General features: G+C 60.8%; 2 protein-coding genes across 2 annotated transcripts in view; one reads left to right on the forward strand and one right to left on the reverse strand.

Moving 5' to 3' along the window:
• Positions 1-6,047, forward strand: part of CFAP410 (cilia and flagella associated protein 410) — a 6,488-nt gene extending 441 nt beyond the window's left edge. Inside the window, exons 2-7 of the mRNA XM_027650751.1 lie at positions 723-741; positions 1,371-1,417; positions 2,117-2,346; positions 3,314-3,485; positions 3,860-3,953; positions 5,080-6,047. Of these exons, the coding sequence (XP_027506552.1) occupies positions 723-741; positions 1,371-1,417; positions 2,117-2,346; positions 3,314-3,485; positions 3,860-3,953; positions 5,080-5,205 (688 nt within the window). The 3' untranslated portion in view covers positions 5,206-6,047. The remainder of the gene's footprint in view (positions 1-722; positions 742-1,370; positions 1,418-2,116; positions 2,347-3,313; positions 3,486-3,859; positions 3,954-5,079) is intronic.
• Positions 6,048-9,490: 3,443 nt separating this feature from the next.
• On the reverse strand, positions 9,491-15,765 carry PFKL (phosphofructokinase, liver type). Its single transcript, XM_027650682.1, has 22 exons — positions 15,635-15,765; positions 15,017-15,090; positions 14,845-14,922; positions 14,567-14,756; positions 14,217-14,382; positions 14,088-14,132; positions 13,898-14,006; positions 13,505-13,600; positions 13,321-13,413; positions 12,897-13,022; positions 12,744-12,808; positions 12,523-12,586; positions 12,289-12,435; positions 12,138-12,208; positions 11,962-12,049; positions 11,688-11,840; positions 11,432-11,596; positions 11,205-11,266; positions 10,771-10,882; positions 10,591-10,690; positions 10,377-10,482; positions 9,491-10,291 (listed from the first exon to the last, which is right to left on the reverse strand). Exons 1-22 carry the CDS (start codon positions 15,717-15,719, stop codon positions 10,144-10,146), a joined length of 2,343 nt encoding a protein of 780 aa, XP_027506483.1. The 5' UTR covers positions 15,720-15,765; the 3' UTR covers positions 9,491-10,143.

The following is a 15,765-nucleotide window of genomic DNA, read 5'->3' on the forward strand; positions in this document are numbered from 1 at the left end:
GCAAGGCTAGGGAAGGGGGTCAGACAGGACTGGGTGGGGGGGGGGGGAAGAATGGAGGAGGGACAGGCAGGGATGATGTGGAGGGTCAGGGAGGGATGGGGAGGGGGAGCATACAGGGGTGGATGAGGAAGGACAGCAGTGATGGGGAAGGGGAACAGGGATGGAGGGGAGTCAGGGAGGGATGGGGAAGTGGGACAGACAGGGATGAGGAGAAGGGACAGGGGTGGGTGAGGGCAGACAGGCAGGGATGGGGAAGAGGGGCAGGGATGGCATTAGGGAACAGGGAGAGGTGGGGAGTGGGGACAGGAAGAGATGGAGAAGGGGGATGGGGAGAGATGTGAGAGAGGCAGGGATGGGTGAGGATGATGAGTGATGGTGAGTGGGGACAGGGATACAGGGGGGACAGGCAGGGATGGGTGAGGGGGGCAGGCAGGGATTGGTAAGCAGGAACAGCAGGCATGAGGAGTGGGGACAGGGAGGGATGGGAAAGGGGGAGAGGCAGGAATGGGGACAGGGCACAGGGATGGGCCTGGGGGTCAGGCAGGAATGTGGCTGGAGGGACAGGCAGGGATGGGGCTGGGGAGGCACAAGCAGGCCCGTGACAGACTCTGCTGCAGCAGTTTGGTGGGGCCGAGTGGGGGCTCAGGCGGTGCACGGGGTGTGGGGGGAGCAGGGGGTGGCTCACGCTGCCATGTCCCCCTGACCCCCCTCTCCTCCCGCAGGGGCAGCCACCTGACAGATGTAAGTCCCAGAGGAGCCAGCGAGGAGCCCCAGCCTGCGGAGCCTGGGCCAGCAGCTGGAGTGGGGACGGGATGCTGGGGGTGGCAGCGTTCAGGCCTGAGATTGGGCTGGCCCCGTGCCAGTGAGCTGCAGGCCTTTTCAGGGTTGATCAGCATCTTACACCATAAAAAAAACCCAAAAAACCAAACCAAAAGGGACTGCTGTTGTTTCCAAATTGGAAAATTTCTCTCTGAGGCCTTGCGTGAGCCCCGGACAGCAGGACCCTGAGTTCTACCTCGTCTGTTTGGGACTTTGGATGAGGTTCTGTTGGTAGGAGAGGGCTGGCAGAGGTGAGAGGGGCCTTTCCTGCCTGTGGAGGCTGCAGAGTTGCTGGAGCAGAAGAACAGCATGTTGCTGTTTGGAGTCTGTGCTTCCACTCCTGGGGAGAGAGGCCGGAGGAGCTGCTGACTCTGCACTCACTGTGGCAGCAAATCTCTCTGGTGGTGTTAAACTCGGGTTAGACTGAAGCAAACCTAAATTCCTGATCGTGCTTTTTGTGATTTCAGTTGGGTTTATTGTGATTTCAGTTGGGTTTATTGATATTTTTTCCCACCTGTGCCAACGTGCTGTTTCTGTCTCTCCCTGCCCAGATCTCGATATGCCGGGATTTGCCCAACATCGAGGTGATCACATTCAGGTGAATGCCAGGCTGCCAGCTTTGGAGAGGGCAGGGAAATCACCTTTTTCCTGGAGCTTGTTTTCTTCCCACCTCGCTGTGGTTGTGTGTCTGAGCTGCCTGGCTCTTCGTGCCCCATTTCTCATGCAGCAGGGATGTAGAAATGATTATTGCTCACTAGCTCCTCTGTACCTTCCCCTTTGCTCCTCAAGAAAATAACCCCTGTTTCAACAAGAGTTAAAACTCCATTGTTAAAGTCCCATTCCATAGTTTGGGTGGGGATCATCGTGGCCTCTGTATGTGGCCTGTTTGCAGGGTGCTTGTTGAAATGCTTCATGGATCTCTCAGAGCTTTTCCTTTCCATAATACACCCAACTTTTCACCCATCCTGGGAATCCCATGGAGCCAATGCTCTGCGAAGTGGAGTTTGGGAATCTTATATGGCTTCTCCTTCGGTGGGTCTGAGGAAGTGCCACAGGAAAGGGGGCAGGTCTGGGGGAAGCAGAGGCTCTTTGCCATCCTCAGCAGAGGAGCGCCGGCTGTTTTAATTCTACCCTCTGTTCACAGAGATAAAATGCCACAACCCACGGGCTGAATATCCCTCACCCTACTGTGCCAGGGCGAGGCTGTAGCAGGAAAAGGGGCTGGTGAGGCTGTAGCAGGAAAAGGGTCTGGGAAGGTGCAGGAAGGGAGGGATGGGCTCTGACCGTGTCTCTGCAGCGTGAACAGCATCTCGGACCTCGAGCCGCTGACGCAGTGCCGGAACCTGAGCGAGCTCTACCTGAGGAAGAACAACATCACGAGCCTCAATGAGCTGTTCCACCTCAAAGGGCTGCCCCGGCTGCGGGTGCTGTGGCTGGCAGAGAACCCCTGCTGCGGGCAGGACCCCCACCGCTACCGCATGACGGTGCTGCGCAACCTGCCCGGCCTGCAGAGGCTGGACAACCAAGGTGGGTGTGGGCAGGGCACCGACAGCCCTGAGCCAGGGGAACTGGAGGCAGTGGTGTGTTGGTTCCTCTCTCTGAGGCATCCTTTGATTTCTCTTTGAGTGAGGATGTGGCAGAGGTTGAGTGTTCCATCTGGGAGATCCAATGTTTCTAAGCTGTTTTCCCCCTCCCCCTTTTCCCGCTCCCTCTCCTCCTTCCATTCCCCCTCTCCCTTATCCATCCCTATGCCCTTCCTCTTTCCTTTCCCTTTTCCCTTCTTCCCTTTCCCCCTCTCCTTCCTCTGCCTTTTCCCCTTCCCCTTTCCTCTTTTCCCTTTCCCTTTCCCTTTCTGTTTCCCTTTTCCCTTCTCCTTCCCCCTCTCCTTCCTCTCCCTCTCCCCTTTCCTCTTTCCTCTTTCCTCTTTCCTCTTTCCTCTTTCCTCTTTCCTTTTCCCTTTCCCCTTCTTCCCCTTCTCCTTCCTCTCCCTTTCCTCTTTCCCCTTCCCCCTTTTCCCCTTTCCCCTTTCCCTTTTCTCCCTTTACTCCCTTTTTCCTTTTCCATTCCCTTCCTCTCCCTCCCCATCCCTTCCCCACACCAGCAGAACCAAGAGCACCTCATTATAGCTCAGGCAGTACCACTAATTAGTGGTTTTTTAGGGCTGTCTCCTTTGCTGTGGCCAGACAAAGGTTCTGCAACTGGATCTGCTGTTGTAGAAAAGCTTCTCTGTTGTTTTTTTTCTATCTGGTAGCAGCAATTTTGTGGCTTTTGCAGCCTTCTCCAGAGACAAGAAATAGGAAAGCATGTTTGCATCCCTCCCTGTTACCCTCCTCTGAGAGGCTGGGGATGGCTCCCAGCATCCTCCTGCACAGGTTTCACTGCAGGAGGAGGGTGACAGCAAAATGCTGGAGAATTCCTGGAGCAAACCCCTTGGGTTACATCTCCCTGGGCTGCTGCAGCTCATAGCAACAGGCTTTCGTTTGGGCTTTTGCAGCAGTGACAGAGGAGGAGCTGTCCCAGGCCCTGGTGGATGGTGTGGAGATCACGGCCCCCCCAGCCCGGAGGAACGTGGAGAACGGCTGGGCCGAGCGCACGGAATCCAGCGCCGCTGGATCCACCGCGGAGCCCGGGAGCGAACTGCTGGACTCCAGCCTGGAGGAGACAAAGTGAGGGCTCACTTGGGAGCTGCTGGGATTTCTGGGCTGAACACCTGTGTGGCATGAAAGGACCCTGCTGTTCCGAGGGCTGGGCCCGCGGCCGGGGGGGGGTTCCTGTTGTTCCAGGTGCTGTGGGGAGCTGTGCTGTGGAATGGCACCGGTGGGGCTGGTCCTGTGTCTGCCAGACAGGCTCTGCTGTGCTGGGTGACTCGAGTGTGTCAGCTGCATGTGGAGACAGGGATGGATCCTCTCTGATCTGGGAGCTCCATCCGTGCCCAGAGTCCTCCAGCTGGATACTCCCTGCATGTTTGCCCATGATGGATTGGCCTGCCAGAGGAAGATTCTCCCACCTGGTCATAATAACATTTGCCCTTTTGTTTCAGCAAAATTCGAGAGGAGCTTGATATGAAGCCTTGTCCCAGGGATAAATATTCCTCCTTTTCCCCTCGAGAGACAGACTGCAACCGCAAGAAGAGAGTGAGTGTCTTTTAAAGACCAAATTGCTTTTCCTGTGGAGGACATGAAGGCCCTTGGATGTGTCCAGAGGGGAACAGCTGGTGCCAGGGCTGGAAGGAGTGTCCAGGAGCACCTGAGGGTTCTGTGTTTGTCTGGTTTGGAGAGAAGGAGGCTGAGGGGCCACCTCATCCCTCTCTACAGCTTCCTGAGGAGGGAGTGTGGAGAGGGAGGTGGTGAGGTCTTCTCTCTGGAATCCAGAAATAGGACACGTGGGAATAGTCCAAAGCTGTGCCAGGGAGGTTCAGACTGGATATTAGGAAGAGTTTCTTTAGCAAGAAGGGGGGTCAAACCTTGGGAAGGGACTGCTGAACTTGAACTTTAGGTGGTTCCTCAGCCACCCTCTGTGATGTAGCCCTGGATGAATCCCATGGATCTTGGTGGTTCTGCTGGGAATTGCTGTCTGCTGGGCTCAGTGCCATCGCATCGATCTAAACCACACTCTGCTTCTCTCTCATATTGGTTGCCTAGAGCAGCACCACAGGCTCTGACCATTAAAGAAGGGGGAAATGGCCTCAGGTTGCAGCTGGAGAGGTTCAGGTTGGATGTGAGGGAAAAGATTCTCCCTAGAAGGATGATTATTTAGGCTGTGGAATCTCTCCCTGGAGTTTTTCAAGCCGTAGTTTGACAGAGCCACAGCCTGGTGTTGGCAGCGTTCCTGCAGCGGGGGCAGGGCTGGGCTGGGGACCTCTGAGGGTCCCTTCCAGGGATTCCACCAGCTCTCCTCACTCCTCAGAGCAGAGGGCTCCTGTCCTTCCCCAGAGGGAGGGAAGGTGGGAGAGTGGCTGCTCCTGAAAGTGCCTTTCCCTACGGAAGCCAGGCTGGAGCGTGGCCGGGAGCCAGAGGCGTGTGGGCAGCTCAGCAGGACTGGGTGGATGAGTTGGTCCTGCATTCCAGGCTCCTCACGTGCCACAGCCTCTGCCTGTGTCTGCCCCCGGGGCTCGGTTGTTCCCTCCTGTGGCTGCAGGTGGCTGCTCCCAACTGCTGCCAGTGGTGGTGGTGGTGAGGGAGCTCCTAGAAAGAGCAGGGAAAATCCAGTGCCCATTTCCTAGCTGGCTTGTACAAAGCAGTGTCTGTCTTATCCCCACAGAACAACGTCCTGAATGCCATCCTGCTCCTCACGAAGGAGCTGGACGCCGAGGGGCTGGAGATCATCCAGCAGACGGTGGTGAGGAGGCTCCAGGCCTTGCAGAAGAAGGAGCTACAGGAGGAGTGAGGGTGCCCATGGCCATTCCAACCCTCCCTGGAGCCCCAGCCCTGCGGTGCCATCCTGCCCACACAACCCTGGCTGTAGCCAAAGCCTCGGTGCTCCCGCTGTGCTTCCCGTGGGGAGGGGCTGGGGCGGGAAGCTGCTGCTGGCTCCTTCTCCGGAGCTTTCCTGCCTGGGGAGCAGGCTCTGTTCGTGTTTTTATCCCGTGTCTTTGGAGCTGTTGGATGGGAACTGCAGGCAAAGCAGCAAAGCAGGAAGGAGCAGGGCTGCAGCCAGAGGTGCTGTGTGATCCAAGGGGGTGGCAACTGGAAAAGTCACCGCTCGTGGGCAGCTCCCACTCAGACCGACCCTCTGCCAGCCTGGGGTGTGTAGCAGCCTCTGGAGGCAGTTTCTACCACAAAGATTTGGTTTTGTGAAGTCTGTCAAGGAGACATTTCCTGAGATGATCACCAAGAACCGTGCAGGTTTTGAAGGTCAATGTCAAATTCTTAATTTCTTTTCCAAGTCCTGACTGGCTTCCTCTGGTCACGGCCAGTGCTTCCTTTAGAACTGCTGTGGGGGTCAGGCAGACCAAAGAAAACCTTGGAGCAGCCTCAGTGCAACACAAATGACTCCCAAATCCTGGATGCTCAGCTGTCCTCTCACCCCCACATTCCCTGCAGGCATTAGAGCAGCTTTAAGGAAACATCCAAGTGAAAGGGCCCTGGGCGGTGCTGCCTGCTTTGCCCAGACATCAGGGGTGGGCGTTGCTCTCTAACTGATAAAAATGCGTTTACTAAGGTTTTATAGAGCTGTTAAATACAAGCTAAACTGTTGTGACATACCAAATAAACCCAATTATCCCTCGAGGCTGTGTATGTCGTGGCTGGGGGCACTGCTCCATTACCTCTGGTTCACGGGGCACATTGTGAGCCCTGCCGAGCAGGAGGAGGGCTGGGATCCCTCACATTCCTGCTCCACTGGGCCTCTGAAATGGTGATCCTGCTCCCAGCAATGCTTCCCAAGGGCACGGGGTTTGGGGAACCTTCCTGCAGCCGCAGCGAGGGCAGGAAGCAAAGGAGAGGGTGAGGAGAGCTCAGTGCAGAGCCACCCCGGGCAGGACAATGGCCCTGAGATGGGACACAAGCCGGGCCCTGGCACTGCACTGTCCCTGTCCCCACTGTCCCTGTCCAGTGTCCAGGCCATGCTGCCTGGAAGGAACACTCATCAGGGAGTGTCCAGCAAGCCTGTTTGCCTGACCTCGGTGGGAAGGGACAATGTTTGACCCTCGTCACTTGGGGGGTATTTTTTGATGCCTTTAACTCCTCCAGTGACCTCAGTTGTTTCCTTCTGCGTTAAATCCAGCTGCAGTTGTGTGATTTATGATGTCCCAGACTTCCCTCGACAGCCAGGGCCCGGGAGACTTGTCCATCATCCCCTGTGCATGGTGTTCTGAGGGCAAGTCCTCTCCCAGGCTCCTGGCCTGTCCGTGTCGGGGGAGCAGGGGGAGCTGCTGGACCCCCCAACTCTTCTGGGATGAGAGTGATCAAAGGCATCATCGTGGTTTGTCATCAGGGCTCATTGGCCGTGCGGCTGGTGGAGCAATCGCCACGGCCTTGAGGACACTCTGACACAATTCCTGGGAAGTTGGGCTGTGAATCCCAGGGCAGGAGCACAGCTCTGCCTACGTGCCGTGCTCGTCATCCTTGGCTGGTGCGGGTGCTCCCGCTGCCCTGGCTGCTCCCCACGGCTCCTTGCAGTGTCCCTGCAAACCCCGGGGGGGAGGCTCCTGCCCTTCCCTCTGGCCCTGGCAGCCTGCCCTCCGCTGCAGGAGGCTCCTGGATTTCTGCTCTGCCCTCAATTCAGGGTGGGCTGGATGTGCCGGGAAGCCTGGGAGCACAGTCACGTCCCCTCCTGCTTAGCCTCTGCCTGCCCATCTGCCCCCTGGAATTTGGCCCTCCAGGGGTTTTTTTGGGTGGAAATGAGGTGTCAGGGCTGCAGTGACTCCGTCCCCCAACAAGCAGCTGGTCAGACACCCCTGTCCCCATTCCCACCCCGAACCTGGCTGCTGCAGGGCTGTGCTGTGACAGATTTTCCGTGTGACCTGCTCTCACCCTGCCCTGCCTCAGCAGGGAATATTGAGCGGCGAATGCAGATGATTCCCAGTTGTGGAAAATGCCAATGGCTGTGTGGATCCAGCACCATTTCCCTTCAAACCACCCTCAGGGCCTCTGGGAGGCCGATGGCAAGTCAGTGTGGGGTCTGTGGCTCAAGGGAGGTCCTGCTTGGGAGTGAGTTGGGGCTCCTCCAATGGGATTGGCCCATGGGATGGTGGAAGAGCCCTTTTCTCACCCAGAAAATGGAGCTCCAGGAGCGTCCAGATCCCTGCCTGGGGTCCCCAGAGCAGATACTTGTCTAGGAATAGCAGCAATGCCACCTCCATCAGCAATACCTGATATCCCTCCACAGCTCCAGCTCTGGCAGGGGAGAGACAATTGTTATTGTCTTCCTCCAGAGCCCAAAATGTGGCCAGTTAGGGGAAAGCGCTGAAATTAGGGGATCATACACTCATGGAATGGTTTGGTTGAAAAGGGACCTTAAATCTCATCTTATTCCACTCCCTGCCATGGGCAGCAACACCTTCCACTAGCCCAGGTTGCTCCAAGCCCTGTCCAATCTGACCTTGGACACTTCCAGGGATCCAGGGGCAGCCACAGCTTCTCTGGAAAACCTATGCCAGGGCCTCCCCACCCCCACAGCCAAGGATTTTTTCCCGATATCCCATCTAACCCTGCCCTCTGGCAGTGGGAAGCCATTCTCCCTTGTCCTCTCACTCCAGGCCCTTGGAAATAGTCTCTCTCCATCTTGTAGCTCCTTCAGGCCCTGCAAGGCCACAATCAGGTCACCCCAAAGCTTCTCCTCTCCAGGCTGAAAAATCCCAGCTCTCCAGCCTTTCCTCCCAGCAGAGCTGCTCCAGCCCTCTGACCACCTTGGGGCCTCCTCTGGACTCTCTCCAGCAGCTCCATGTCCTCCCTGTGCTGTTCCCCAGGGCTGCAGCAGCTCTGCAGGGGGGTCTCCCCTGAGGGGCAGAGGGGCACAATCCCCCCCTGCCCTGCTGCCCACGCTGGGGGATCAGCCCAGGGCACGGGGGGTTCTGGGCTGGTTCATGTCCAGCCTCTCCCCCACCAGCCCCCCAGGCCCTTCTCCCAGGGCTGCTCCATCTGCTCATCCCCAGCCTGGAGTGATCCCGGGGCTGCCCCGACCCAGCTGCAGCACCAGCCCTTGGCCTTGTTAAACCTCAGGAGATTCCCAAGGGCCACTTCTGGAGCCTGTCCAGGTCCCTCTGGATGGCCCCGTCCCCCAGGTGTGTCCCTGCACCCTCAGCTCGGGGTCACCTGCAAAGCTGCTGAGGGTGCCCCTGATCCATCCTCTGGCTCATTAATGCACATCTTAAATAACACTGGTCCCAGCACAGACCCTGAGGGCACCACTGCCCACTGGTGTCCACTGGGACCCTGAGCCACTGACCACGACCCTCTGGATGGGACCATCCAACCACTTCCTTGTCCATCTGACAGTCCATCCATTGAATCCTTCTCTCCCCAGTGTAGAGAGAAGGATGTTGTGGGGGACCATGTCCAAGGCTTCACAGCAATCCAGATAATTGACTTTATAATCCATATAAATGTCCTCTGTAGCCCCTCCCTTGTCCACTGATGGAGTCACTTTACCACAGAAGGCCAGGGGGCGAATCAGGGGGAACTTTCACTTGGTGACAGCTCCGTGGGGAGCACAAAACAACGGCATGTTTGACTCAAAAGCCTGTGATGCATCCTGGTGCTGGCGCTGTCCTGGAGGCTGCAGCCGTCAGCTGGAAGCCCCAGGAGGAAAATGTCCTGGGAAAGGGGCTCCATGGAGCTGCCTGGAATGGCTGAACATGCGTGGCCAGACCAGCACGTTTGGCAGGAGCCCTGAGAAAGTGCCTCAGCAAACGCACTCAGCGCCTCCATAAATCACTTGGGCACGTCCTTTGAAGGTGGGAACAGAGTGATTTTCCTCTGGAATTGCAAAGCCTGCCTGCAGAGGATGCTGACCTCGCCCCTACCGCGGCCTGGACAGTGAGAAGGCACCCGCAGTCCCACTCTCCCAGGCTTTGAGGATGTGCAAAGCCAGGAAACCTCCTGGCCCAGCATTAATCCAGCTTGGGAAAACCATCTGGCTTTCCTGGCAGGGACTGTCCCCCCCATCCCACCCCCAGCCCTGCCATCCCTCCCTCCCTCTTCGCGCTCAATGACCACTCCAGGCAGGCAGGTTTGGCTCCAGCAGGTTTTATCTCTAGAGGAGGAGCAGCAGCACCACGAGCAGTGCAGGATCCGGGGTCACGGAGCAGCAGTGAGATGACGGACACGGCACCCGGGGCCGCGCGGTGACGTCGCAGCCAAGCGTCATGCAAGGGGGAGAGGGGCTCGCTGGGACCCCGTGCTCAGCCCTCCTGACACCCCACAGGGATGGAGCTTTCCCGGGGCTCAGGGGCAGCCCCAAGCCCCGGGGAGCAGCTCCGGCCCCTCCGGGATGGCACCGCACCCTCCTCACCCCCCTCCCGCACGCGGGGCAGGCGAATACAAAGCAGCAGCAGTGGTTGGCTCAGGCGGTCAGGCCACTGGACAAGGACTTAAAATACCCCATGATTAAATAATAATAAACTATTAAGGGAAGATCAAGGGTCTGGGCTGTGCAGCTGGGCTCAAGCAACACCTCCCTTCTGCACCTGCACAGGGACCAGACACCGCACCAGTGATTTGGGGCAGGATTGTGCCGTTCGGGGAGCTGGCACCAGGCTCTGCCTGCTTTGAGGGGTCAGTGGCAAAGCTACAGGGCTACTGAGAATAGGGGGACGCGGCGCTCCCCGAGCAGCACTGGGGGGGGCAGAGGACACAGTGGGGGTTGTGGTTTGGGCTGGTGGCACTAGAAGCCCTTCTCGATGCTGAGGGTGCGGCGGGTGACGTGCTCCATCTGCCCCGAGATGTACTCGGTGAGGCTGATCTGGTAGTTGGCGAGCATCTTCAGCATCAGCCGCAGGTTCAGCCACCACTGCTCCTGGGGCAGCCTGTGCCTGCACGGGGGGACATGGCTCTAGAGGGGACAGCCCGGGAATGTCCCCCTGGGAGCTGGTGAACCGCTGGGGCACGGGCACTTACTCAAAATCCGTGACTTTCTTGAGCTCTGTCACAGGGCTGAAGGCCACCACCTTCTTCCGGAGCCCGATCACGCAGGCAGAGTCCGCTGAGTTGGCAAACACACGCCCTGGGAGGGGACACGGCCAACCCTGGCCACCTTGCCGGGAGCTGAGCCCGGAGCAGCAGACACCAGCGTCCCCCACGCCCACCATGGGACCCCCAGCCCTCAGCTCACCCTTGCTGTAGACTTGCTGCAGCTTCTCCGACATCCACAGCACCGCCTTCACTCCCAGCTTCGTCCCATAGTTGCGGTCAAAGGGGGTCGGGGCTCCCCCCTGGGGACAGAGAAATGGGGCTGTCAGGCCTGTCCAGTCCAAGGGGACAGCAGTGGCCCGTGTTGCCCTGTCCCCTGTACCTGCTGGAGGTGGCCCAGGACATTAATCCTGCAGTCGAAGATGCCTTTACCCTCGGAGGAGTAGAGGTTGTAGAGGAACTCAGTGGTGTAGTGCTCATGGCACTTCTCATTGCTGGGGGGCACAGGGAACGCGTTGGGGGGCTGCTCCTTACTCTGCTATTCCCTGTGCTCCCCACAACACCTTTCTTGGCTGCTTTGTTCTCCCTGAGGCCCAGAGCCGTGGCCTGTGTGCCCAGGGGGATCCTGAGGCCAGGGTGGGGACAGCTGTGGAGGCATCCCATGCAGGACTGTCCCCATGGCCGAGTGTGCCCACCATGTCAAACCTCACAGTGCCCAGGGGCCCTGTCCAGCCATGGGAAGGGCTCAGCTCCGGCCTCGCTCCCCGCCACGGGGCTGGGCTTTGCAGTGACCGTCCCCAAAGGTCCCCAACTCACCGCAGCACCAGCCCTCTCTGGATATCTGTCTTCATTTTGTCAGTCAGGTGCTCCACATTGGCCTGCAAGATGAACACCAGGATGCTGGCCCAGGTCCCTCCAGTTCCCTCCGCCGGACCGAGGCACCACTACCATCAAGCCTCGGCCATGCTCCTCCAGCTCCTGCCCTGCCCTGCAGCCCTCCCTTCCCCGATTTTCCTTCTTCTTTCAGTCAGAAAGCCACTCACCTTCAGGTCGTGGATGGTGAAGGGGTCTTCGTAGACGTAGGCGGCGTCGGCGCCCACGGCGATGCCGGTGACGGTCGACAGGTACCCGCAGTAGCCGCCCATGGTCTCCACGATGAACACGCGGCGCTTGGTGCCCGAGGCCGACTGCTTGATGCGGTCACAGCTCTGCACCAGGAGAAGTGGGGGGTCACACCAGGAAAACCCACCTCTGCCTCCCAGGGCTGGGAGCTGAGCTACCCCCCGGCCCGGCCCTCACCTCCATGGCCGCGTTGACGGCCGTGTCAGAGCCCAGGCTGAAGTCGGTGCCGGGCACGTTGTTGCTGATGGTGGCGGGGATGACGCACATGACGATGCAGAGCTCCTCGTACTGCCCGCGCGCCTCCACCAGCTGCAGCACCCCCTCGTACGCCTGCGAGCAGGGACAGGGAGATGCCAGCCCTGCAGCCAGCCCCAACTCCCAAAAGCATTCCTTTGGGATGCCCACAGCCCACCCTGGCCCTCAGGAGCCAGGTCTGAGGGTCCCCCCGCACCTCGAACCCGCCGATGACCAGCAGCCCCTGGATGTTGAACTTGCGCACGTTCTCCACGATCTTTTCCATGCAGGTCTTGGGCAGTGTCCTGTGGGGGGGAAGGGAGGAGAGACCGTGGTGGTGAGGACAGGGGTGTCACCTCCCCTACACCCCCTGTCCCCCAGGGCTGCACTCACCGCTTGGTGCCCAGCATGGACCCGCCGCGTCCCAGCCATCCCGCCACATCGTGCCAGCCCACCTCGCGGATCTGCGGGCAGGATTAGGGGTGGGAAAGGCACCCCGTCACCCCTGTCCAAGCCCAAACCCACCCCCTGGGACACCCCTTACCTGCCCCTTGGCCAGGCCCTCGAAGCCGTCGCTCACCACGTAGATGGTGTGTCCCTGGCAGATGCTGATGCGCACGGCCGAGCGCACGGCCGCGTTCATGCCGGCGGCGGGGGCTCCCACGTTCAGGATGGCCATGCTGAAGGGGCTCTGCAGGGACAGGGAGGGGCACAGGACATCCATGCGTGTCCCCAAGGTTGGAGGTGGTGTTCCCTGACGCTCCTCATCTCCCCTCACCTTCTCCTGCGCCGGCTTCTGGTGCGCCAGCAGCTTGTAGATGTTCCAGTTGTTCTCGAAGCTCCTGCAAGGACACAGTGAGGTGTCCCCAAGGCATGTTTGGACCCTGGGGTGGGGTGGGGGGAACACCCTTCTGGTTGTGGGAGCCAGCGGTTCCCCAACAAGGAGAAGCCCCCATCCCATAGGGATGTCTGCATCGATCCCCAATCCCTGCTGCTCACCCCCCACGGAGTTGGATGGCCTCCTCAAACCTCTTCTCGTCCATGGCCTTCTGCACATCCTTTGTCTTGGGGGCAAGGCAGAGACACAGCACTGTGACACCCATACCTGCGGGGTGGGGAGTGGGACCCCCACGCCGATGCCCCGGTACTCACCACCTGGACACATTCCATGAGCGGCAGCCGCACCGACTGGTTCCCGGAGAGGCTCACCACACACGCCGGTGTGTCCGGCGTGGCCTCCAGCAGCGCCATCACCGCCTCCATTCCCATCTTGCTGCTCTGCAAAGGGACAGGGGCACCCGTGACGCTAGGGCCACCGGACCAACTGGGTGGGATGCTGGGGATGCTCCCACAGGCTTGGAAACCAAGCAGCTGCCGATTCACAGCCAGAGAGGTGACGGTTTTACTCAAAACCCCATGAATTCCGCAGGAAACGACGGGGAATGGGCACATGGCTCTGCCTGGCACAGCAGGGCTGAGCCCATCAAGCTTCATCCCAGCTGGTAAGTCCTTTTCCATGGGCAGAGGGGTGGCAAGAGCGGGGTTCCCCCTCTCCCTGTCCTCCCCCGGGACCTACCAGCACGCGGTCGAAGGCTGAGGGGGTCCCTCCACGCTGCACGTGGCCAAGGACAGTGACGCGCGTGTCGAAGCCCAAGCGCTGCACCACCAGCTGCAGGGGAGAGGGGGTGTCACGCTGAGGACCCGCCGGGGACCCACCGGTCCCTGTGGGCACCAGAGCAGGCGGCAGAGAGGGCACTCACGTCCTTCACGTAGTTGGAGGAGATGGGTTTCCCGCTGCGGTCGATGGCGCCCTCAGCGATGATGATGATGTTGAGCCGCGACCCTCGGCTGCGTGTCTGGCACGAGGGGAGAGAACTGAAACTCCCGGTGGCCGTGTCCCAGCACCCTCCCCTCCCCGCCGGCAGCTGCTGCCCCGGGGGTGGCTCAGGTCACGGGCAGCCGAGCCCCCGCCAGCGCTGCCCCTGGCACGCGAGGGCTGGATTTGCGCTCGGCTGAGTGCCCCGGCTCACAGGACAATGGCGGCGGCTCCCGAAGCTTCGCGGGGGCCGGGCACTGGCCTGAGGCTCAGCCCGGGCTCCTGAGGGGAATCTCCGTGGGGAAACAGGAGACAGGACTGTAGGAGACCCCCTCACCTCCCCCAGCCTCTCGCACATGAGGTCCTCCCAGCCGTCCTCCGGAGGGGATTCAGGGATGAAGAGCCAGTCAGCACCTGAGGCCAGGCCGGACACCAGTGCCAGGTACCTGGGGGGACACGGTGGTGGTAGCCCCGAGACATGACATCCCACATCCCATCCCACCGACGGGCTTCCCTCGGGGCCTTACCCGCAGTGGCGACCCATCACCTCCAGCACGAACGTCCGCTGGTGGCTGCAAGGACACGGGTGGGAGGACAAGGAGTGGGTGTGATGGCGGGGGGAGGCCAAGCACCCCCCCAGCGCCCGCCCTGCTCACCTCTGTGCTGTGGTGGTGATGGCATCGATGACCTCCATGATGCGGTGCAGGGCCGAGTCGGTGCCGATGGTCATGTCAGTGCCGCAAAAGTCGTTGTCAATGGAGCCCACCAGCCCCACGATGTTCAGGCGGCAGTTCTGCCGCGCCACCTCCTCGCTGATCTGCCCTGGGGGGGATCACAGCCACCACACCGGTTATTCTGGGGCGCTCACATCCCCCCCGTCACCAGTGGAGCAGTGTGGGAGCCCAGCCCTCCTCGGGGTCACAGCGATGGGGCAAACCTCCGGATCTCAACCCCGTTCCGACGCCTTCTGCACCCACCCGGGGGCTTTGGGAGGGGGCTCACCCACCGTCTCGAACCAGCTCGTCCAGCAGCCCGGCCCACTCGGAGCGGAAGATGTCAGCGCCGGTGAGGCTGCCGTCGCCGCCGATGACGCACAGGTTGGTGATGCCGTGCTCCACCAGGTTGCGGGCAGCGCGGAGCCGCCCCGCGCGCGTCGTGAAGGCCTTGCAGCGGGCACTGCCGATCACCGTCCCGCCCTGGGGGCACAACGGGGGCACGCGGTTCATCACCCGGACTTGGGGAGCTGGGATCTGGGGGTCCCATGGCCCCACCGGTGACCCTCACCAGCTGGATGATGTTGGAGACGCTCAGCCAGTTGGCTTGCTTGATGTTGTCGCCCCCCTCCACCAGCCCCTCGTAGCCCTGCGGAGAAGAGCAGGGTGGAGGTGAGGGGTACCCTGGCACAGGGGGGGTGGGTGCCCCCCACACGTGACAGGGAGTAGGGGGGTATCCCAACCTCATAGATGAGGAACACCTTGGCTCCCACGTATATCCCCATGCGGGTGACGGCACGGACGGCGGCGTTCATCCCTGGAAAAGCGAGATGTGACCCGGGACGTTCTGTGGGATCCTGTGCCCCACGGGGGGTGGGATCCTGTAGGTGACCCTGAGGGGTCCCCTCGACTAGGGTGAACCTCGTGGGGCCCTGAGCCCCACAGGAGATCAGATCCTGCAGGTGACCCTGAGGTGTCCCCTAGAGTGAGTGGGACCCACGTGGGCTGAGACCGGGCAAACTCCACGCACGGGTGGGAGCTGTGGATGAGCAACTGGCCGGGAACGAGTTGCTTATCTGAGAAAAGAGACCCTCCCCTCCGTGAGGCTCCCCCCGCGGGCCTGTGCCTTGTCCCAGGGGTGATGGGGACGGGGAAGCGCCGCGGGCGGGACGCACCGACCCTCCCCCGTGGGGGCACACGGGACGGGGGTGTCCCATCACCGCGCCCCGGGGCGCTGCGCGGGCCGCGGTCCCGCGGACTCTGGCCCCGGGCGGTCACGGACAGGGACACGGGCACGGACACGCGGGGAGGCCCGGCGGTCTCCCTCCCCCGGGCCGAGCCCCCCGCCCCGCCGGGCGCACCTTGCGCGTCGCCGCCGCTGGTGAGGACGGCGATGGCCATCCCGGCCCCCGCCATCCGCAGCCGCTCCAGCTCCGCCGCCGCCATCGCTGCGCTCCCGGCACCGGCAACGCCGCCGCCGCCCCGCCCCGGG

Source organism: Corapipo altera, unplaced genomic scaffold, assembly GCF_003945725.1.
Source record: "Corapipo altera isolate COAL_440 unplaced genomic scaffold, ASM394572v1 54, whole genome shotgun sequence".
In the NCBI taxonomy this organism is placed as follows: domain Eukaryota; kingdom Metazoa; phylum Chordata; class Aves; order Passeriformes; family Pipridae; genus Corapipo; species Corapipo altera.

Bases quoted from the DNA above. Each gene is read 5' to 3' on its own strand.
- PFKL (XM_027650682.1), bottom strand. From the start codon at position 15,719: ATGGCGGCGGCGGAGCTGGAGCGGCTGCGGATGGCGGGGGCCGGGATG. The intron at 14,133-14,216 runs GTGAGCAGGGCG...GTGTCCTTGCAG, and splicing joins ATCACCACCACAGCACAGAG to CCACCAGCGGACGTTCGTGC. The intron at 13,023-13,320 runs GTAGGTCCCGGG...GTCCCTTTGCAG, and splicing joins CAGCCTTCGACCGCGTGCTG to AGCAGCAAGATGGGAATGGA.